This window comes from Pterocles gutturalis, unplaced genomic scaffold (assembly GCF_000699245.1).
Source record: "Pterocles gutturalis isolate BGI_N339 unplaced genomic scaffold, ASM69924v1 scaffold45376, whole genome shotgun sequence".
NCBI lineage: Eukaryota > Metazoa > Chordata > Aves > Pterocliformes > Pteroclidae > Pterocles > Pterocles gutturalis.
The window spans coordinates 17,145-40,849 of NW_010107097.1; the positions used below are offsets into that span (position 1 = coordinate 17,145).

Genomic DNA, 23,705 nt, shown 5'->3' on the forward strand with positions numbered 1-23,705 from the left:
TAATTTTATTTTTCACAGTTTAACCTTAGTGTCTGTTACCAACAAAACCTTGAAAGTTGGAGGAATGCTTTCTGCCACTGTAGCAAAGCCTGTATTTCTACTGAATAGAGTCCTTACTACACAGCTATCTGTTGTTTTTGTGCTTTTTTTTCATCTAACATGCATGTGCCTCCCATTCTCATGTTTGTTATTGTTTTGCTGTCTCACATTGCTTTATTTAGATGCCATCTAACAACAGTATCAGAAAACAAATAGAAACACTGCAGGTGAGTTAAAATGTTATAACTCAGTGAAACTGTTGCTTTGTCTCATGTAAATACTTTGGTTTTATTTTTATGTTAATTGTTGTACCTTGTGCTTTCCTTTCTTTGTACAATTGCTGTTAGTACTATTAGGAAGCAACAGGACAAAGAACAGCTAATGTTTCAAAGGTCTTCTTTTTGTTGCCAGGGAATAAAGGAGAAAGATGAGAAAATTCTCTAATACCAGTTTTTCCTTGAGGGTGAAAATGTGGCTTTGTGAGATTGAGTATCAATATCACAGCTAGTTTCCCTGAACAGCAGTGCATGTTTCCACAGGAAGTAAACTACCTAGTCAGATGTGTGGGGTTTTTTCCTGTTAATTTGTTTCAAAAAGTGTCTTGCATGCCAGCAAACTTGAGAACATTTTCACAATTAAACAATGTGAAATTGATTTACTGTAACAACTTGCAGTGCACTAACTTGAAAGACTTTTACACTGTTGGTTTTGCAGGTTTTAAAAAGTAGAAATTGTTTTAGTTCAGAACAGAAGAAAAGTTTAACATCAGTATTAAAAAGTACTTTCTTCAGTAAGTGACTACATTTGACTAACATGGAAAAAATGCTATTTTGTTTCTTGTCTTCATTGAGATATGTTTTATTGACTCATCTTAATGTGTCATGTAAGACCGCTTGCTCTTACTTTTTTTGATTTTGTAACAGAGATACGGTTCTTGACAGCTTATTCCATAGTCAACGGATATAATTTATGTTAAAACTTTTAGGATTTTAAACAAAACTATGTTTGGGGGGGAAAAAAAAACCAAACAGGATAGAGTGCTTTAAAATCTGACAGGCATCAGCTAAAATGACTGAAATTCAGCCAGGTTGGTGAATTACACAGGCACGTATACCGTATTCTATTTGCAGTAATCTCAGAGATAAGAGGAAATACTGACATACTGACACCAAGTATACGGGCAATGTGCCATAAATTAGACCCAAAAAGCCATTTTCTTCTAGTGTATTTGATTAGTTCTCAGCTGTAGGAAAAGAGAATGAAAATTTTCAATGCTTAAGAGATTAGAAGTACTGCTGTATTTATTTTGTAACCCTTTTTACAAGGTGAATGCCTCTTCATACATGATTTTGTTTGTTTTTCTTTAACAAAGCAGCATAGTTTATCATAACTAATCAGAAGTAGCTACACTGGATGATAAACCTTCTAAGAGATGGAATGTTGTTAACACATTGTAAAATATCTGCTACCTACACCATTTTTTTTATTAGATGATTGAAAGCCAATAGTAAATTTTTGGTTTTCTTCTGGACCTGTAAATCAAGCTCTCCTTTGGAATATCAGAAATAAGGAAACTGAAGCATTACTCAGTTCTAGACACCGCATTCCAGATAGACTTTGATAATGCATATACCAATTAATTCACCAGCCTACTTCGAACATCAAGAACTGTTGGCCTATAGACTAAATATGATAAGTAATAGTGTAATGGGTTTTTTCTGTTTAAGTTGGTTAAAATTAGAGCTCTCACAGTCTCACCCCCTTGTTCAATTATGAATGTTTGCTTTCTTCCTCATAGTAGTGCTGCTGGTAAATTAGCTGGACAGTGGGACAGTTTTCTGTCTGAATGCTAACCAGGGACACGTGTAACTTTTTACTGGTTAGGTTTTGTCCAGATCACCTTCCTGAATTTACCCACTGTCTAGCTGCAGGTGTCCTAATTCAGAGGTATCAATCAATGTGGAGGGTAGAACAGCATTATCACTGATGTAGATTGGGTTAAGCTATTCCCTCTAATATTCTGATAAACAGTCGAATATGTTATTTGTCTCTAAAGTACCACTTTTGCCTCTCTGATTTTGTGGTAGGCTTTTTGCCTTCCTTAAAGTACGCTGCTGCCAAAACCTATAGCCCTGACCCACCTGTGTTAAAAATACAAATTGCTCTCCTTTGTATAGTCTATTGCACAGATATAGCCATGAAATTATTTGGATCAACTTACTGATGTGAGTTAGACTTTCTTACTGCTGGATTCAATACAGAGGGAGCGGTGAGGCTGCAGATAAGGCAACCAGGAATGAGACCATCTCTTTTCAAAACAATATGGTCTTAGATGCACTTTCACCCTTTGTGAAATTGCACTCCGCTTGTACTGGGAGGTCAAAGTATGCAATTCTGACTCCTTGGCTTCTGGCAGAGGCCACAACATATGAAATTAGTTAGGTTCAAGCCATGATATAGATATGTCTTGAAACAGAGAGACTTCACTGGAGATGAGGAACGTGTTCTTCTTTTGTAGGTTTTTGTTGTTGTTATTTTTTGTTTGGGGTATTTGTTTTGCGGTTTGTTTTGTTTTGCGTTTTTGTTGTTATGGGGGTTTTGTTTTTGTTTTTTTTAACTGAGAGAATGCCTAGAAGGACGGCAACTGGGAATAATTTTTTCTGTTAATAAGCTCATACTTATGGCAAATTCCAAGAATCTCGATGGACATTTCAATATTATAAATACACCAAGAATCTCTAGTTGGAAAAGGGATTGCTGGAGTTAGTACGAAGAACGTTAGTTACTTTTACTGTTTTACACAGTTTAAGAGCTAGGAGGAGCAAAGCCAAACTCCTAGTAGCATCTTTAAGACAAAAAACATAATTGCTTTTCATACAGTGTGTAATTTAAACTGAATTATGCCATGAGATTTTGTATTAAAGAAAAAGATAGCTTAACTGTTACGATAAAAATTCATTGGAAGTGAGTAAACATTAGCATTAGCAGCCCAGAGGAAATGGCTACGTTGGGTGATATCTGGAGTGCACACCTGCAGAAGCATCCTTGTGTGCCTGCCCCATTTTGCGTTCTTCTGCACCTGCTACTGTCTGATGTCATAAACTGAATGATGACTAGACCTCATGCCTGATCCAAAGTAGCTACTCGGATGTTTTAGACAAAGTATAAGTTATTTTGCTATAAACTGGGTACTCGTTACCAATAGCTTTCTGAGAAAAGTTCTTGGAAGCAATACACTCTTGGGGTTCATCTCAAGAGGGATATCTGCTTTTTTAGTTACTCCTCTGCTCTCAGAGTGAAAGACATGTAAAATAATGTGGAATTACTAGTTCAATATTTGAGTGGTATTGGAAATATGTAATACAGGGTCGTTTTTAGGAAAACACATTGAAACTTGTAGTCAGTATTAAACACATCAGTTTTCATTGTTAAAAAAATCTGAAAATATTCCCTAAAGGCAGAAGAGTAGTAATAGAATTTTCTGATTGTCTCACAGGTAACTGTATTTTTCATTTATTTTACAGAATAAAGATCCCAAAATGTCCCGAGTTGCACTGGAATCTTTGTATAGGTTATTATGGGTTTATGTTATTAGAATAAAATGTGAAAGCAACACTGTAACTCAAAGGTAAGTTTGTTATGCAAAGGATTTTAAACTATTGGTTGGTGGGGTTTTTTCTGCCCTAGTGATATGAATACATCATGAAGCCAGTTCAGGGATGGTCAAGTCAGGTAAACAGGGGAACAAAGACTTCATCTTAATAGAGAAAACCAAAAGAACGTGATTACTTTGATGAGGAAAAAGAGTAGTCTACAATTGTCTTCACAGGGATATGCAGGGGTGGAAGAGGGTGGAGAGATAAGAAGCAGGAAATTTAATAAAGTTAAAAGACACTAATGGTACCAGAACAAATAGGATATGAAGTGGCCATCACTAAGTATGTGCTGGAAATGAAAAGGTTTTCTTTATAAATCAGCATCATGAGAATTTGGAATAGTTATTCAGATTTTGCCCCTCCTCCTGACTATAAGTAACTAGACCATGTCACTTTATAAATGAACCCATGATACTGTTGCCTGTGACAGCAGAGGGCTGTACTTTCTGTAGGTGGTCCTACCTGTCATATGCTTCTGTATTATTTAGTAGTAACTGCCCTCCCCCCTGCCTCCCAGATTTGAACTGTAACATCTATGCTATTATAAGAAGTTACTTTTAAATGTTTTTTTAATTTCTTTGTGTGTCCAAATTCTTCTAGCCGTCTCATGAGCATTGTATCAGCACTTTTTCCAAAAGGATCACGTAGTGTGGTCCCACGAGACACACCTCTGAATATATTTGTGAAGATTATTCAGTTCATTGCTCAGGTAAGAATATGTCTAGGCAGAGCTATAAGAATAGAATGAACGTTATTTGGAATAACTATAAATTTAAGGTTAGTTTTTAAAATATTTCCACTGAAATGGTCTTATGTCTTGAATAGAATTTCCCCAAATATGTAGAATAAATGAAGTGACTCGTTCCGTTTCTACTAGTGGCAAAGTTAATTTAACTTCAATAACTGTTGTGTATGAACATTACGGTGATTAATATTTACATTTATATTGTACTGGTGTGTGTATATATATACACTAATAAAATTAGTATATTAATATTTTTATACCGGACAAAGCATTCAGACAGTAATATGCACTTATATTTAGCCTGAAGACTCGCCTCTGTAGACAGAAAAAATATGCAATGCATGCAGTAGTGTGTAGTTAATACTGCATTATGATTTATATTATTTTAGGTGCTTCTCTTGTCCTTATATCAAAATGCAGGGTATGATTTCACAAGATAAACTCTCATTCATCTGTAACCTTATAGATTAGAGACGTTCTCTTGTCTTGCAGATAACTTGTCTGTGTTTCAGCTTCCAAAATTATTTGATTCTGGTCATACAGAGATGAGGCAGGACATGCAACCATTCACTGTTTATATTTGTTTCCTAGGGCTCCTCTTTTTACCACTAATTTCTATTTATCTAAAACAGTTCGTCTCATTTGTAGAAATGTGTTTGACCTGAGCAGAATTGTCTGGTAATTTTTTCAGAAGAAATGGTTCAACCATATCAGGGGATGAGCTGTGTTAAATTGTACTATTTAAAAAAGAACATTAAGTCATAAGAATAAAAAGGAAAAAAGGGATATTTTAAAAACTTTTTTATTCTTATTTTTTTAAACTTTTGAGACATACTACTCAGCACCTGATACCCAGAAGTTAAAACTATGCATATTAACAGAAAAGAGATGATCATATCAATGTATTTTCCTTTACAGGAACGTTTGGATTTTGCAATGAAAGAAATAATATTTGATCTTCTTAGTGTTGGAAAATCACCTAAAACCTTCACTATTAATCCAGAGGTAAAAAGAGCTCATTACTTGCATGTAGCGAGAACAGGGTGTTGGAGGATTTTTTTAGGAGAAAGTGGTTAACTATTTTTGAGCCAGGATGAAAACAGATTAATGTATATCTGAAGGGGTGTTCTGCTAAAACTAAAGTAGTAATTTTGGTTATGCACAACTGTTGTTTCATTTCTGGTTACGTTTTTGTTACAGGATAGCTGTAAAGCCTTTTTTCAGGGAACTCATACCTAGCTGTTACGGTTCAAGAGCCCATCTATCAGATGAAATGTTTGAGCAATGTCTGTCATTCTTGAGCTTCATGTTAAGTCCTTTAGTGCTCTGTGCTATGAAATATTTGGTATGTTAGCCCATGCTAAGTCGGTTAACTGGAATCAGAATTGTGGGGAGGCACTGAAGACTTAAAACTTTATTCTTGTTACTTTACCCTAATATGTAACATTTAAATAATGCCTATTCTACTGGAGCCATAGTGCTGTCTGTTTAAGAGAGGAAAAATGCAATTTATGTTTTGCCTCATCTGTGTTACTTTAATGTTCTGATTTCTTCTGTTTTCTCTTTCCTTTTTCTTCCCTTTTTTTTGCTGTTGAAGAGGATGAATATTGGCCTCAGAGTCTTCCTTGTAATAGCAGATAGCTTACAGCAAAAAGATGGTGAACCACCAATGCCAACAACAGGAGTTGTTCTTCCCTCAGGAAATACTCTCCGTGTGAAGAAAATTTTTCTTAATAAAACACTGACAGATGAGGAAGCAAAAGTTATAGGTATGTTGTATTCTTTTGTGAGTTGATATTCTGATACATGCATCTATATTCTCAGTTATTCTCAAACAGTGTATTTGTGTAACTTTATTTCAGTATTTATTTTGTTTGCTAGAATCTAATTTTAACAGAATTGCTTTGATTCTTTAGAGAGGGCTTTTAGACAGTATTGACCTTCTGGGGTCCGAGACCAAATCCATGGCTGTTTTTGAAGTGTTCTGCACTGCCAAATTAAAATTAGCACGAAGAAGCCTGAGTGCAGTTAGTGTGGTAAATAGCATGGAGGTTTTGTTGCCTTGATGTCATTCTAGAATGTCCCAAGTGTCCCACAGCTGAAGTGAAGTAAGACAGTTTTGATCACTGTGCTCTATTGATCTTCTGTGGATGAGGAGGTCATCTCTAAAGTACTGTTTCAATATGTAAAATTTAAACTAGAACTAAAATGCTCAAAATTGAGGAAACAGAAAAGCAACTAATGGTTGCTTCCTTGCTTATGTTCTTTCTGAAAGAAACTTCTACTTTCATGTAATACCTCCTACTACTCATTTAACAAGCATTTCTTTTGACACTTAAAGTGTGTGTTTTATGTCATCTTTTATACAAGAAGAACTTTTTCTTAAGCTGAATAAGTGGCAGATATTTTATTAAAAATGTCAGAACTAAATGAGAACAAATGCAAGAGGTGATCAGAACTCTTTGGCTTTTCAGGAATGTCCATATACTACCCTCAAGTCAGAAAAGCACTAGATAGCATTCTTAGGCATTTGGACAAAGAAGTTGGAAGGCCCATGTGCATGACTAGTGTGCAGATGTCCAATAAAGAACCTGAAGACATGATTACGTATGTACTGATTTACAGTATTTTCACTGTCAAAGTTGCATCGTTATTTTTATGCTGTAATGTTACAGATGCCATGATTAATGCATTCCAGTTGTTGGCTTTTTACTTGACTATTAAATGAGTGTTAATTTCATTAATTAATGATAAAAATTTTTGTTAGCTCCTTAGTTTTCACATGAAATTGAAAATATTTGTGGTATACTGAAGTGGATTTTTCCTGATGTTTTGTTGCTTGTAAACTGTTTTTGTAGGGGTGAGAGAAAACCTAAAATAGATTTGTTCAGAACTTGTATTGCTGCTATCCCAAGACTGATTCCAGATGGCATGAGCAGGACTGACCTCATTGAATTGCTTGCAAGGTAAAATTTACTTCTGTTGCTTTGTTTCTTGAACTTGTTTTATCTTCTTGTTACTACTGTTATTCCCCTCCGCCCCGTTGCTCGTACTATAAATTATCATAAAGGCATTTGTGTTTGACATTACCAAAATATAAGGCAGGCACTCATGGAAAACTTTTTTTTAATTATTATTTACTAATCCTGCTTCCTTTTTCCATTTTTTTGGTCCACTACTACCTATATTCTTCCCATCTCTTATCTCGGTTTAAATTGAATGTGCCTTATCAGTATTGTTAAGTAACTGAGACAACTGGCCAAGCAGGTGTTTGCAGGTGGGTAAACTGAGCATTTAATGAGAATATGTCATTGTGTTACATGCAGACAGTCTTTACATATTACTAGAGTGATAAACCTTCCTTTTTTTTTTCCTTTTTTTCCTTGGTTTTTTTATCCGCCCTCCCCCCCTCAGTTTTAGTACAAAAATGGTCTTGTTGCAGGAATACAGCGCAGCTTTTCACTTTGAAATTATAAATTCATTTGAATATAGCGTGTGGAGACACATATATATAAAAGTTAATAATAATGTGGGAGGCTAAGGTTTGTCTAACAATTTTTCTTCAGTGACAAAAATGGCATAAAAGACACAAGGTATTAAATGATAGTACAGTGCTGGATAAGTTTCTATCATAGCAGACTGAGACATCTTTTTAAGTATATATACAAACTTTTTTTGCAAGTTTTTTCTCATATCCAAGGTAAAGCTGCTTTATCTACAAAAATAATCTGATCTTTTGAATTTTAATATGAAGAAAACAATCTGTACATCACAGAGTGGCTGCCTACTAAGCTCTAAGGTGGTTGTTCAGATGTATGCAAAGATGTGCCTCTATGAAAGACTTGACCATCTCAAGTTTTCTGAAGTCTTACATTATTTTGCTGTAGTAGTAGTGCCTTCTGTTAGGAACCAGTTTATCAGATGTATTCGGTGCAGAAAATGCATCTGTGTGGAAGTGTTCTATGTTGTACAGTAAAGAAGGAAGAGTTAACACCAAACTTTAATTTTTTAAAGGCTGGTTAAGAGTATGCCAATGTAGGGTGATGATACCAGTATTTTTTCTAAACAGGCTGACAATTCATATGGATGAAGAACTTCGTGCCTTGGCTTTCAATACTCTCCAAGCATTAATGCTTGATTTTCCAGATTGGCGGGAAGATGTTCTTTCAGGATTTGTATATTTTATTGTGCGTGAAGTGACTGATGTCCACCCAACGCTTCTTGACAATGCAGTAAAAATGTTAGTGCAGCTCATAAATCAGTGGAAACAAGCAGCCCAAATGCACAATAAAAACCAAGATTCTCAGGTATTTCTAAATAAGGTCCGTTGATGTAAAAATGTAATTTGAATCTACATACAATTTTATTGGTAGGCATTATTGTTTTTGTTAAGTAATAAAAATTCAGCTTACTTTCTTAGAGTGCTTGAAGAGTTTTTAGACCTATAATTTTAAATCAGCATCTTTGTCAAAAAATTAAGTATTTCCTGAATACTAATTCGTGGCCACAGTTTTGCTTACACCAAAAGTCATCATGTGTAACTGGAAATGTGTTGAGTAGAAGTGATTACACAGTAGCACTAGAAAAAAAGCACTGCTTTTTACTAGCAAACAGAAAGGTTTCAAATAATTTAATTTTATATAGTCCTATACGTAAGAGTAGTATGTATTTATTTTTAATTTTGCCCTCACTGCATCATTCTTGTGAGAAAATAAAATAAGAAAGACTTTCTTGGGATATTTGTTTGGACTGAATTCAGAGACATACTAAAAAAACAAAGTAGCTGAATATTTCTGCCATTCTTATTATGCAATATTTGACTAGTAGCCAAACAAGATCTAAATGTCTTATGATAAATTCTGCCATCATCAATAATGGAACTATGACTTGATTGTGTTTACTTTTCTTTTAATTTGCTTAACTTCTGCCATCTTTTGCTTAGCATGGTGTATCCAATGGAGCTGCCAATACCCTTCCTCTGGAGAGGGCCCTTTATTCTAGTGTATTCCACGTGGTGGAAGGCTTTGCTTTGGTCATCCTCTGCAGCACAAGGCCTGCCACCAGGAGATTAGCTGTCAGTGTTCTCAGAGAAATAAGGGCCTTGTTCACACTTTTAGAAATTTCTAAGGTAAGAGTCAGTGACCCATTCTTCTGACTGCTTAATGAAGCTGCTTTTCTCTTGACTTTCTTTGAGTTTTTTATGCTTTGCATTTTGTCTTTTGCAGAGTGATGATGACTTGGCTATAGATGTAATGGACAGACTAAGTGCTACTATCCTGGAGAGTTTCATACATCTCACTGGGGCTGACCAGGTAGGACAGGTTTTTAAGTTAGGTTGGATGTAAGATAAGGTAATTCTGCAAAACTGTCCCAAACAAATTGTATATATTTTAAATGAAAGTGGCACTATGTTCATGCTAAACTTTAGCAGCAATTTATCATCTTAGAAAAACAAACAAAGCCAACCAAACAAAAAAACACCCCCTCAAAAAAAATTAAGGAATGTTGTGAAGCTGACACCACCATTGTATGCTCTCTGATCAATAGTTTGTCACTATGGCTACTGTATACACGCGGAGAACGATGTTTAAATCTATTTTTTTCTCATCTTGTTCATAGATTACCATTTCTTTGAAGCAAAGACCACTGCCTTTTTTCTGCAGCGACACGGTGTCTTAACAGTCAGTGTGTCTTTTATCTGTGATGAAAGCTATAAATAACTATCAATGAAAAACAACTGAATTCCATATTTATATATTTATAATTAACTCTTAAGTATCAATGAGAAGCTCTTCTGATTTTAGGTTTAGGAAACAAGTTGGAATTCAGTAATAAGGTTTTTAGAGTCCATAATTTTTTGGAAAAATTGAGTATCATGAATGAAACGACCTTTTTCTAGAATTTTCTATTTCCTGTGTCCAGGTCCTTCCCTAACAGCATGTTTATATAACTGTCCACATTAGGAACTTCTGTAAAAAAAACCTCATAAATTAAGTAATGTGTTTTATCTATTGCAAATGTGGTTTTGACACTGATACTTCATTAGATATTTAACAATGAAGAGATTGTTATTTAGTATATGTGGATATTAAATATTGCCTTGTTCTCTTTTTTATACACACAGACTACTTTACTGTACTGTCCCAGTTCAATAGATTTACAAACTCTGGCTGACTGGAATTCCTCCCCAATCAGCCACCAGTTTGATGTGGTCAGTCCATCACATATATGGATATTTGCACATGTGACTCAAGGCCAAGATCCATGGATTATAAGTCTCTCAAGTTTTATGAAACAGGAAAATCTTCCAAAACACTGCCCAACAGCTGTAAGCTATGCTTGGACATTTGCTTATACCAGACTCCAACTACTGTCTCCACAAGTGGATATAAAGTAAGTTAATTCCTAAAGTAAATATAACATATTATATGGCGTATTCTTTCAAGACTTATCATCATTGTAATGTCATTGTGTTTCAGTGAGGTGATGTATACACTGTTGATATTTTCAGTGGGTTAAATTCAGCTTTATATAACAAAAAAATCAAAGCACTTCTATCTGGAAAAAAGTTATCTGCTAAAAAGATTAATTAATCCATGCCTTTGGCCTTATCGTAGTTAAACAGATTTGACTATAAAAGCATACGTTCTTGATGTAGGTGTCTATTCTGAACAATTTATTCAGAGTTCACTGTGGTAACAATTTTTAAGTGATGGCATATGCATAATTGAAAAATAAATTCATTAGAAAACCAAAGTGAAACCTGGTAAGCTTTCTTTAATATACTGAGCTTGCTTTTTTTTTTTTTTTTTTAATAGTAGCCCCATCAATGCAAAGAAAGTGAATACTACTACAAGCAGTGACTCCTATATTGGGCTCTGGAGAAACTACCTGATTCTTTGCTGCAGTGCAGCATCTTCTTCAAACTCCTCCACCTCCACAGGCTCTGTGAGATGTTCCCCTCCTGAGACGCTGGCGTCTACTCCTGACAGTGGTTATAGCATTGATTCAAGAGTAGGTTCTTCTAATGCTTACTGTAAATAAGTCTACATGTTATTGGAAGTAGAAACACCTGAGGCTTATAGTAACTATCACAATTCTTAGAAACTGGTGTAATTTGTCGGAAAACATGTTTTAGTATAATTTGTCCTTCATTTGTTTATGATAGTGTTTCAGTTAGCTTTTCCCAATCTGTTGTAGAGGCTTTTCTGTTTATGTTTTTTAAGGCAAAGTCTAATCATGTTGTGAAAACATTAACCCAGTCTCAAAGTCTTATCTGCACTAATGAGGAAATGGTTTTTTTACCATTAAGGTTTTTTTTCCTTTTTTTTTTTTTCTTTTACTGTCAGCGGACTTCTGCAATTCTGAGCAAATAAGCCTCTCACTTCAGCAGCTGAAGCAGTGACGTATTTGTTATATTTTTCCCAGTCACAGACAGTTTTCTGTCTGACTTGCTTCATATCACCTGAAGTTTGTTTTTCTGTGGTGGTTTTTTTGTTTGTTTGTTTGTTTGTTTTCTGCTTCTTTGCTTCTTTTTGTTCCCCTTTTTGGCTTCCTGTAGAAGGTGCAGTATCATGTGAAGATAACTCATGAACTATGCAGCAGATTTTTGGCAGAAGCAACCTATTCCACTTGTTCATTACCAAGATCCTTTCCCTAAATCTGAGAAACTGTAGACTGAAAGCTTTGTTCTCTTTGAGAGCTGCAACAGAGTCTAAGAAGTTGGACACCAGAAGTTTGGTTCCTCTCCCGAAGGACAGATACACTAAATGTGCAAATCATCTGTTTGTTGTGTTGAGCCCTGTCTGACAATGAAAATTCATTTATACAAGGAATGGAGAACTACTTAGTATTACTTCAGTATTTCAGAAAGTCCTTTTCCATGTCAAAGGTCAAAAATTTAATTTTTATTGTTTTAAGTCACTGATCAGTGTGAGAAAACTGTAGAATTACAGCAGATGTTTTAATGTCACACCACCTGATTGTTTGGTAACTACTTCATTCTGGTTTATTCTGGTTTTCTTCTTAGATCATTGGCATTCCATCCCCTTCCTCCCTGTTTAAACACATAGTTCCAATGATGCGCTCTGAGAGCATGGAAATTACAGAATCCCTTGTGCTGGGACTTGGCAGGACCAACCCAGGAGCTTTTAGGTAACTATTGTGTTTCATCTGTTTCTATGCTAATTGATTACGAAGCTGGGGAATCAGAGTTCAGGGAAAAAAGGTTAGCTTTTTTTTTATTTTAAGACTTTTTAAAAAAGCTGTGAAAACTGATTACCATTGTCTTTTCTAGCAATTAGTGGTGTGATAAAGATATTAGAGGTTGAAATAATTTTATGTAGAGGTCATGTCTGTGTAAAGAAAAAGTAAGTTAGTTGAAACAATAAACAGCTGCCTTTTATTAATTTTCAAGGCTGCCCTTATGTGAAAAAACATACTGTATGGACTTCTAACATTTGAAATATTATAATCATGTTTGTAAGTGTTAATAAACTCTTCCTTATTGGTATTGCCAACAAGCATGTTTCTGAGCTCTTTATGTGTAGGAGATTCATTATAACTATTCTAAAAAGAGATTCTTTGGATCAAACTAAAAAAAAACTAGTTGACACTGTTTTCTGACTAGTGCTGAAGCTTCTGAAGTTAGTGGTGCATCCCTCTCCCCCTGCCTTTCCTTTTCTTTCTGTATAAACTTCCTGTAACTTCGTAACTAATACACCTTTCTCATATGTTGCACGAATGACAAGTCCATGTGGATTAGTTTGGGTGCTGGTAACTGTGATCTACCGTAGCAGAATTAAATCTGTGCCAAGTCACTTTAATTTCATACATCATGTTCAGCATATTTGTACTCAGCTCGTAATCCAAAACTTCTTGTTATCCTATTGTGACAAGTCTTTTTATAAATGCCTAGTTCAGGATGGTCTATCTAGCCACGATGGCATTCCTACCTCAACTGCACTGTACTTTTCTTCAGATCCTAATGTACTGTACTGTCAATGTGTAGCACAAATCCACTAAGGTGAAATGGCAGCTCTGTGCCAGGAAGCGATGCATTTTAAAATGCATCTCTATGACACCATCCTCAACTGACAGCTCTTGCTTTGTGGAGGATGGATGAAGAGCGAGAACATCTGAGGGGAAGAAAACTTCCTGGGAAGGCCAGTGCTCAGCATTGGGTGTTCTCTGACAGCAGCCAGCCTCTTATAATGGAGAGTTAGGGAGTTGTACCAGGCTATAGCAACCAACTCTGCTTCTGCAGAAGAAACCAGGGATCACTAACACTCTGGGTTTTGAATGAGATGCTGCTTCTCTCCAATCACTTGTGTCCCATATTATGGCAGATGAGCCAAAGATGTATTTTAAATCGTAATGCCAAGTTCTTGGTGGTAGTATTCTGGTTTACTCCTTTGATAGATAATCTTCAAATTGTATATCATATCTGACTTTACTTTCCTACCAGGAATAAAGCAAGACTTCGTCCCATGACCCTGAAGATCAGCAGAACAGTTTAAATCATAATTGTGCTCTACAAGTCTAGAAAATGCTTTTAGAAGGGATTTAACCAGAAATTCTTGTTTTCTAAATTAGAAACAGTTTATTCAGCAAACTTAAAAAGTATCTGATTTTCATCAGTCTTCTGATTTCTTTTTCTGAATTACATTTTGTTTCTGACGACTAGCTTTTTTCCTCTGTCCAACGTGCGTACTCACACCAGATGTTAACAGTAGCCCATCCTTCACCATTTGTTTTTTTAAGCACTGTTCCTCTGCACTTGGTATTTTTTACTCAGGAGCTTTTTTCATTATAGATTATGTGTATATGCAGTCCACTTAAACTTGCTAGAATATTCTTTTTCTCTTTTGTTTTCTGTTACTGATCACGTGAACTTGTCTAGGTGTCTCTTGCTCTCCATTGGAAGCTGATCCTTTACTATGTTTTAACACAAAAAAAGCGCCTTCCAAATTCTTTTCTGTTTCCTACATTTGAAAGAAAATATAAAAAATCACTGACCATTGTTAAGTCTCTTGTAATTGAGTACATGGCAAAAGTTTGTGCATCTTTCTGTTCACCTGGACCCATTATCTGAAGAAGGACCTTTGAAAGATAAAGCGGAAGAATCACTCATTTACCATTAAAAACTTGGAGCGGTTTATTCTGTTGATATATCAGAATTACAATAGCACTGGAAGTAGAAAAATGTGTCACACTCCAAGAAATCTAAAGTGGAGGTGGTAGTTACTATGTTAACAAATATTAAAGTAAACCCAATATGTTTTTACCGTAGTATTTTCTCTGTATAGGTCCATACTGCTGATCTCCTTCCCCTTTCTCTGCACTCTTTTTGGAGTTGTAAGAGTGTCTCAGTTTGGCAGAAAGAACTGAGTAGTAATAAAAACTGGAGCTTCAGAACAAATTGGGAATGTAACCACAGCATCAAAGCATGGTCTTTTTCAGTTTTCAGAGACTAGTCTGGCTTCTAGTCTAAAGCATAGCATTATTTGCCTTACAAAAAACAATATTTATTAACAACCAAATGAATCATGACAACCGAAAGAGCATTGGATTGTAAGCTGCCAACATATTTTTTTTTTCTAATAGTATCTAATTGCACCATAAGGCTTTGTTAAACCCCGAATATGAAAATAAATGAAAGTTGTCTGTGACAGAAATATGCCATAATTCTTGTTGAATGCAAATTTAGTGGTAATTATTGAGACATCCTTTTGGTAGTCTGTCTTTAAACTAGGAAACATATCTTTCTAGAAGACATTGCTGATTTATTTCAGAAACCTACAGGTAAAGAAGGAAAACCTGAGGGCATTTTAAGTTATATTGTAACACTAGTTGCTGTGAAACGTCTTTCAGTAGACACATTAATTTTATGATTGTTTTTATGCTTTTAATTCTTTTAATTCAGGGAACTAATAGAAGAATTGCATCCTATAATTAAGGAAGCACTTGAAAGAAGGCCAGAGGTAATTAGATATTTTCCACTGTATTCAGTACACAGTTTTAAGTATCTTCTCACAAATGGTGGTAAAGAAATATTAGTAATGTTCTTTAATTTCTGTACCTAAAAACTGTCAGTATAGCAGGTAAAAAGGTGAAATGTTACTTTTTAAAAATGATTGTGAGCTGTTTACATTAGAAAAGCTTTGTGTTTTTTTTGAGCTCTGTATTATTCCTGTATCAAAGAGATTTTGTTTCAAATGATGAAAAAATGACTGTAACCTTTCCGACATTTTTTAAATTCCTTTTACTTAAGCATAGTTTTACACAATTGTTACTTCATTGTATCGTCAATAACATGCCCACAGTTAGTAGTACCTGAGACACAGAATTGAGTTCTACTGTCTGCAACTTTGTTTATTTTTTTTAAATGAAAAGAGCTGTGAGCTCACCTGGCTGACTGCTGTGACTAAAAATTTTCTTATGGAGAGCATGTTTTACAGCAGGGTTTAGAAGCCTCAGCAGATATTCCTAGAAATAGTAATCTCTGCAAACACAAACTCAGAGAAGATTACTCAGTATTTTTTGTGGTAACTATAATTCTTATTAGTAATAAATTTGTAATTAAGTACAGATGATGTGAAGGAATATCACTTCTGTTTCAAAATTTTACTGGGCTGTAGTATGTTTAGTCAGCCTTGCGTGCAAAAATGTAGAAAGATTGGCATTTGTACTTCAGTTCATCGTTTTATGTTTTGCACTTTGCAACAGGAGACTGAAAAAAAATATTATTTTGCTGATATATGTAATAGCAAATGTAGTTTTTCTTGGATTTGCAACAGGGAAAAATTATGTTCATTATTAAAATTGCTAGCAATTTTGATTACTCATCTTAAAAGGTTTGCACCCCTGCTAATTGATGACAGTTGTAGTACAGATATAATAATGCGTTTATATGCCACGCTGGTTTTATAGTTAGTGTTTCCTCTGGCTCATTTAATTTTGTGTTTCCTCTGTTGAATAGAACATGAAACGGCGCAGGCGTCGAGATATTTTACGAGTACAGCTAGTACGAATATTTGAACTGTTGGCAGATGCTGGTGTCATTAGTCACAGGTAGGGGCAGCACTGATCAGAAGATGTTTATGATTCAGAATGAAGTCACTAGTATTCTTATGACGCAGTATAACAAGCATGCAAAATTCTTCAGTGAGTTTGAGTACACCACTAAATAAATAGACATGATTTTATAAAACTGAGAACTTCACTGGCTTTCTAGACCCTCCCTCCTCCATGTGTTTTGTCAGAGTGGTCTTTGTTTTATTTGAAATGCTACTATTTACCAGGTCATTGCATTGAACAGGCAGTGTCGTGTTCCTTTTTGTGTGTGCTCAAACGGCGCACCAGTTACGTGAATTGGAAAAGGCAAGTTACAACTATTCTGTAATCCATCTGGAATTCTTCGTCACCTGGAGTCCTGATGCTAGTCAGCATGTCCTATGCAGAGAGGGCTACTGTGTATTAGTATTGGACCTTTTTCTTTCTGAGGGAGGCAGAACATTAACTGGGTTAGGGGTTTTTTTATTAGTTTACCCTACTTGTGTAGGGACACTTTGAAAGAAGACTTAAAATTCTGATGTATGTTTTACAAGTCAATTACAATTATTTTTTTTTAATGCAGGTGGAGTTGTATAAGAGCAAGTAGGCTATGAGATGGCTAGGCTAGCTCCTCCTTTTCTGGTAGACAATGATGCTTAAATATTTCTTTGTCAACCTTAGCAATATGATGAATGTGAAATTCTCAATCTTTAAGGAAGGTGCTCCACAGTATCTTTCAGAGTGTTGCCTCAGAAGCATTGCTAAAATGCCTTTCTTCCTTTTGGCATGCAGATTTTTCAGAGCCCAGCCATTAAAATCGTACTCTCCCTTCTTATCTTCTAAGGTGCTCACTGGTGTTTAATTAGTGCATGTAAAATACCTCCAAACCACAGTCTGCACCCTGGAACTTTGTCAGCTTTTCTCTCTGAGGCCAGTCTGTCTCTATGGTGGAAGCTAGCAAGCAATTAAAGGCTACCATAAAGCTCCTCATCCTGCCTTTGGTGTGCCAGGCATGTTTTTCAGTTGTCTTGAATACAAATGTGGAAAAATTATGGAGGGAGCCGAGAGGACAGGAATCACCCTTCTAACAATTGTTTTTCAAAGGAGGGCAGGTTTGAATCATATGCAGTCTTTAATCTCCTTATTTAGTTTAGTACCGATGTCTAGTCAGATGCTAAAACAATGAAGATGGGAAGTGAATATATAAAGTTAATAAATTGGTTTAATCTACTAATAGTAGCATGTCATGAAGTGCTGAACATCTTGACTGACTCCCAAAAATCAGTATGCAATATAGATGTCAAGTAGTAGTAATTATTTTTTTCTGGTTTACACATTGCATGGGGTTTTTCTGGGGGGGGAGGAGAGGTGGGAGTGGTTGTTTGGGGGGTTTTTATTATTATTTTTAACACTTGTCCCCAGCATGAGAACTAATTCTGTGGAAAGACCAGTGACTTGTGATAGTGGCACTTGATTATTAGTTCGGAGCTTGTTATTTAACTCTGAAATAGAATCTGGGTGAAGAAATGACTTTGAATTAAATATTTGCAGTGATGAGATTGTATGGGGTTTTTTAAAGACAAAAAATAAGGATTGTTTTAAAAAATCATTGTGTGTACTTATCATACTATTTGATTTTTTTTTAATTTCATTTTTAAGTGCAAGTGGTGGCCTTGATAATGAAACACATTCCCTCAACAACACTTTACTTGAGTACGTTGATCTAACGAGACAACTCCTAGAAGCAGAAAATGAAAAGGATTCTGATACATTGAAAGATATCCGATGCCATTTTAGTGCCTTAGTGGCAAATATAATTCAAAATGTTCCAGGTATGTGAAAATGCTGTGGTAACTTCTGATGACTGTCTTTAATAGAAATACTTTATGCCATCAGTTTTGAATATAACTTCAGCAGTAAGAGTTTTGAAGGTGTATTTTTGATACTGTTTGGAAGTATACAAGTGATTTTCTTATTTATCAAAAGTCTTGTTTGTTGGCAGTGCATTTAAATTTTCCAGACTAATAAATAGCTTGTCCTTGTACACTAGCAGCGTTAAACAGGAAGGTAGTAAACCTGCAGCCAGCTATTATGATGTTGAAATAATGTGTCTTTACATTGATTTTTTCATTTTATATTCATTGTTTGGGTCTGTTTCTGTTTTGCATACTTTATTTTAAAGAATGACAAGAAGAGTGTGTCTAACTCTGTGCATTTCTTACAGTACACCAGAGAAGAAGTGTCTTTCCGCAGCAGAGTCTACGCCATAGTCTCTTTATGTTGTTCAGTCATTGGGCAGGTCCTTTTAGTATCATGTTTACTCCCCTCGACAGATACAGTGATAGGAACATGCGAATAAACAGACACCAATACTGTGCATTAAAGGTATTTTAGCACTTTTTGAATTTTGGAAATAGATTGTTATGTCGCCTTTGCTAACGCAAATTTAACATTTGGGCTTTTTGGATGTGGTTTTCACAACCTTATTGCCTTTCATGGCTTAATTATTTTTCTCTTCTGCCTACGTGTGTTTTTATGATGGTTCAGCTTTTTCCATACTGTAAACTATTGCATTTGCTATAAGAATTTCTTAAAATTACTACTAAATGTTCACTTCCCGTGATTTTTGTCCTCAGTTGCCTAAGGAGAAAGGCTTTCATGTAACAGTACGTTAACAATCGAACTGGCATATTAACTCTTACATATCTCAGCATTTCAGTATTGACAGTTCCTTGTATTTGAGAGTTGAGAAAAACATTATTTGATAATTTCTTGAACAAGATGTTAAACAGTTTTTTATTAGCCTTGGTCTTCCTCCCTTGACTGAATAGAAGTTAATTTTCTAGTATTTTAATGGACTTGGTAAAAGCACTTCCTATATTTGAGTTATTAAAATCTAGTGTTTTTCAATTACTTTCTAAAGGCTATGTCTGCTGTACTGTGTTGTGGCCCTGTTGCAGATAATGTTGGGCTCTCATCTGATGGCTATTTATACAAATGGCTGGATAATATTTTGGATTCACAAGATAAAAAGGTAATACAGGCAATGTCAATATTGGTTTACAACTCTCACTGCCGTCAACATATGCTTTAATGAGTTTTGCGGTCAGATTGACCTAAGTGCTTTAGAGTGACTTAAGGGCAAAGCTGTTTTTAGTATTACATATTTTTGCACCATCCTTAATATGTGTATTCACCCTCTCAAAGAAGGCAGTTTCTAATTACAGTCTAAGAAAAGACAAAACAGAATGGAAGAGGAAAGGGCAAGGAGTGAAACGTGATGTATTATTTATAAACTAATCAGCTGGCTTAAGTTGTAGTAATAAGCAGATCTTCTAAAAATTTAAAGATGAGATTTTGAACATGAAGTCTTGTGAGACTGTAGAGTCTGTTGGGGGTCCTGTGGTGTTATGAAGACAGAGCTTTACATTTAAACAATAAGGCAAGCTTTAGATTTAAAAGATAGGGCCTTCATTGCATGAATACTGCAACTACGTAAAAATACAGCTTCAGTGGGCTACTTTGATTCAAGAGAACGTGCACATCTCCACGTAGATCTGTCCCTTGTATCCCACTGGAATTCATGAATATGTGTAAGTGCTTTTCTCTTCTCTGCTTTCAGGTCGGGGTTCAGCTTGTAGTATGACAAGTGAAAATAGTAAATAGCTCTAGGTAGCCTTAGAACTGAGGGAAAAAAGTTAGTTGAGCTATCTAGTTATTTGCTTCAGTAATTTCTGACTGTGTGTGCAAGTTGAACATTAAAGAGTTTTGATAGAATTACCTGTTATTTTAAGCTGTGATCTCATTGTTTTTAGATGGAACAAATTCTGTGTATTGCAGGTTTTTGTGTTTTGGTTTTTTTTAAATTAAATATCTATTTCCCTATATTATGCCATTTTTGTAAGTTGGCCTTTTTTTCTCTATTTATAAATATGTATTGGTTCTTTTCTGGAAAACAGGTTCACCAGCTAGGCTGTGAGGCAGTCATGCTGCTCTTGGAACTCAACCCTGACCAGAGTAACCTCATGTACTGGGCCGTAGACCGGTGTTACACAGGTTCCAAGCGGGTAGCAGCTGGCTGTTTTAAAGCCATAGCCAGCGTGTTCCAAAACAGGTACTACAGCATTTTTCAAAACTTGAAACTTTCATTTTCAAAGTGTGCTTTCATTTCAAAAAGTGTTTTCACACTTGCAATTTTTCCCTAGGGATTACCAGTGTGATACAGTGACCCTCCTGAATCTGATACTATTTAAAGCAGCTGATTCTACTAGGGCTATCTATGAAGTTGCTATGCAACTATTACAGGTTTGTAAGCAATTTTTTTTTTTCTAAATAAGAATTGTCTTTGTCTTTTTTAAAAAAATAATTCTGTTATTATTTAGTTGTCTGGTAGTGAAATGCAATGTATGTATTTTTTTTTTCCTTCTCTATTTTAGTATGTAGCTAGGCCAGATCTTTACTTGGCACAAATACGCTTCAGTGGAAGTGTGTCTGTTTTCATGAACTAAGCACTCAAGACTTGTACTTTCATATCTGCTTTTTCAAGAGACAAGATCTAAATGAAGATTCTTCTAGTTTGGCCCAGAAACAAAGTGGTATATAGCTCCATTTGTCCAAAAGGACCTTACAGAGAATCATATTACTTCCTGTGCCTTTACTCTGTCTGCTGGAGTAGCAGTCAGTTTTCTGGTTTTTGCATTAATACCAAACACTTTTTCATCCATCTGTGTGGAGAGATCATAGTAAAAATCTTGTTAGACATTTAGTTTACTTTTGTATATTCCTCTCCAAGGTCATTTAGGGGTAAGCTTAATCACAGGCAGCATTAGTGCTTAAAAATAAATAAATAAATCTGTGCTGCTCCTGGCTCAGACCACAAGTCTTGAAGGTTTTTTTGAACATTTTTGTTGTCAGCTAGATTCAACAGTAAAGTACCCACAGAAGTCACACCCCTGATGATATGTCAGCACTCACACCCACCCTCCCTTTCAGCCCCATTTTCCTTCTCAAGTGAGCACCACTGCTTAAGATCAGCCAAAACTGACTTTTAAAGTATGAAACTGCTTTAGCCTCCTGCTGCATCTCTGTCACATCAAAGATTACATTGCTCCTATCTATGTCTTATAGATGAGCAGAAATTGATGTTTGGAAATACAGGTGTCAATAGTATTTCACATTTTGTTATAGAGAAATTTCTATTTCATGTAGCATTTTGTGAAAGCATATTTCTGAGATTTATTGCTGGAGACTCATTAAGTGAGTCTTTAGCTACACTTCTATGGAATTACCACAGTGTTGGTGAATACTGTACATGTATGGAAATCTGCATAGGTAGGAAACATTAAATGAGAGTAGATACATGAATTTAAAATGTGATTTTATATGAAGATTTTCATTGTAGTTCTATAGTTAGCTTCAAATTTTGAACATTTCTGTTGTAGATCTTGGAACCAAAGATGTTCCGTTATGCTCACAAACTGGAAGTCCAGCGGACGGATGGGGTTTTGGGTCAGCCTTCTCCTTTACCGCATCTGTATTCTGTGTCATATTATCAACTGTCAGAAGAGTTAGCAAGGACTTATCCTGAACTAACACTTGCAATCTTCTCAGGTATGGTTTTAAAACAAAACAGAAAACTTTATCAGGTCAAAAGCATTGTACAAAATGTGTAATTCTTATTTTTCAATAATTACTTTATATATTAAATTCACTGAAATCAGGATAAGATAATATCGTCATAATGAATGGAGAACATGGAATTTATCAAGTTACTTTCTTTGTTTGTATTTGAAATATACTCAAGAGGAAACAACATGAATCAAATACATTTTTACTGACTTTCTAATAGCCATGAAAAATCATGAGAGATAATTTGCAACTGTTCTTTAAGATTATTCTTCTATTGGTTTTTTGAGTTCTTCTTATTTACTGTAAATTTCTTAAAAATATTATTCTGTAGGATTTTTAAACAATTGCAGAGTAATAACCTGTCACATCAATTAAAAAAACCTACTAGGACTAATATGAGGAAGAAAAAAATTTTGTGTTTTTCTTCCCGAAGTTGGTACATTTTTACATGCTCTAGGTTTTCAGTTCTTTTCTCCAATTAGAGGAATATATATATATTCTAATATATTCTATATAATATGCTAATATGGTTTCTTCAGCATACTGTTTGTCAGCAGTGTCTTCAAGTAGGTCTACTGAAGACTGCGGACTTTATCATTATGAAATGGTATTAATCAGCTAAACAAAAAATTATGTCAGTATCAGCATTACTTCGTATCAGTCTGTTCTACTGGGCTCATGGTGGTTGTTATTAGCAAAACAATTCTTATTTTTTATTTGCAATTCACGTACCTGATTTTTGAATAACAGAAGTAAGTCAGAGAATCCAAACAGCTCACCCAGCTGGAAGACAGGTGATGCTGCATTATCTGCTGCCATGGATGAACAATATTGAGCTGGTAGACTTGAAGCCTTTGCCAACCATTCGTCGGCAAGATGAAGATGAAGAAGATTCTTTGAAGGACAGAGAAATAATGGTGAACAGTAGACGATGGCTACGGGGAGAAGGCTGGGGATCACCACAGGCTACAGCTATGGTTCTGAACAACTTGATGTATATGACTGCAAAGGTAAAACTACTTACTCTAGCGCTCCGTCTTGTTCCAGTGGATTGTTGTGTTTAAGGTACAATAAAATACTGGTCAGAGATACTGCGTTACTGAACTTCCAAGAGTTATTGTTCGTATTTGTTGAGTTGCTTATGTATGCCCAAATTATACCATGTAGTTTTGAGGTGTTACAAGAAATAAGTAATATGTAATAAAAGTGTTAGAGGAATCGTTATATGTAATAACAGTGTATAACTGTTGTTTTGCAATATAGATGGCTAGATAATACCAAGTCACCGGAATACCTATGATCTCCAAGTGGAGTTTTGGAACAGATCTTGGTGCCAGAGGCTGATAGGCTTTTCTTCCTGTGATAGCTGCTTGCAACAGAGAAAAAATGTTGGTTGCATGCAGTGCTCCTGCCAGTGCTTGGTATCTTTAAATCCTACTGATGAGAGATCATGTTTTAAGTTACAAATTAAAAACTCTTTGCAGCCCATGGTCTGTGGAATTTTATTCAGGATTGTCAGCAGCTGGGAGAATGGATCTCTGCTAAATTTATATAGCTTTTCTATATATATATGAAAATAAATA

General features: G+C 35.3%; 1 protein-coding gene across 1 annotated transcript in view; it reads left to right on the top strand.

The window, feature by feature from the left end:
• LOC104472346 (protein furry homolog-like) overlaps nt 1-23,132 on the top strand; it is a gene marked incomplete at its 3' end in the record, with an annotated part of 37,076 nt that extends 13,944 nt beyond the window's left edge. The window contains exons 10-30 of the mRNA XM_010087982.1: nt 3,564-3,667; nt 4,296-4,404; nt 5,359-5,445; nt 6,038-6,209; nt 6,915-7,047; nt 7,299-7,406; nt 8,510-8,747; nt 9,383-9,568; nt 9,666-9,752; nt 10,565-10,833; nt 11,259-11,454; nt 12,470-12,594; nt 15,365-15,422; nt 16,421-16,512; nt 18,154-18,326; nt 18,719-18,879; nt 19,418-19,528; nt 20,454-20,608; nt 20,700-20,799; nt 21,936-22,104; nt 22,873-23,132. Of these exons, the coding sequence (XP_010086284.1) occupies nt 3,564-3,667; nt 4,296-4,404; nt 5,359-5,445; nt 6,038-6,209; nt 6,915-7,047; nt 7,299-7,406; nt 8,510-8,747; nt 9,383-9,568; nt 9,666-9,752; nt 10,565-10,833; nt 11,259-11,454; nt 12,470-12,594; nt 15,365-15,422; nt 16,421-16,512; nt 18,154-18,326; nt 18,719-18,879; nt 19,418-19,528; nt 20,454-20,608; nt 20,700-20,799; nt 21,936-22,104; nt 22,873-23,132 (3,093 nt within the window). The remainder of the gene's footprint in view (nt 1-3,563; nt 3,668-4,295; nt 4,405-5,358; nt 5,446-6,037; nt 6,210-6,914; nt 7,048-7,298; nt 7,407-8,509; nt 8,748-9,382; nt 9,569-9,665; nt 9,753-10,564; nt 10,834-11,258; nt 11,455-12,469; nt 12,595-15,364; nt 15,423-16,420; nt 16,513-18,153; nt 18,327-18,718; nt 18,880-19,417; nt 19,529-20,453; nt 20,609-20,699; nt 20,800-21,935; nt 22,105-22,872) is intronic.
• Nucleotides 23,133-23,705: the final 573 nt, after the last annotated feature.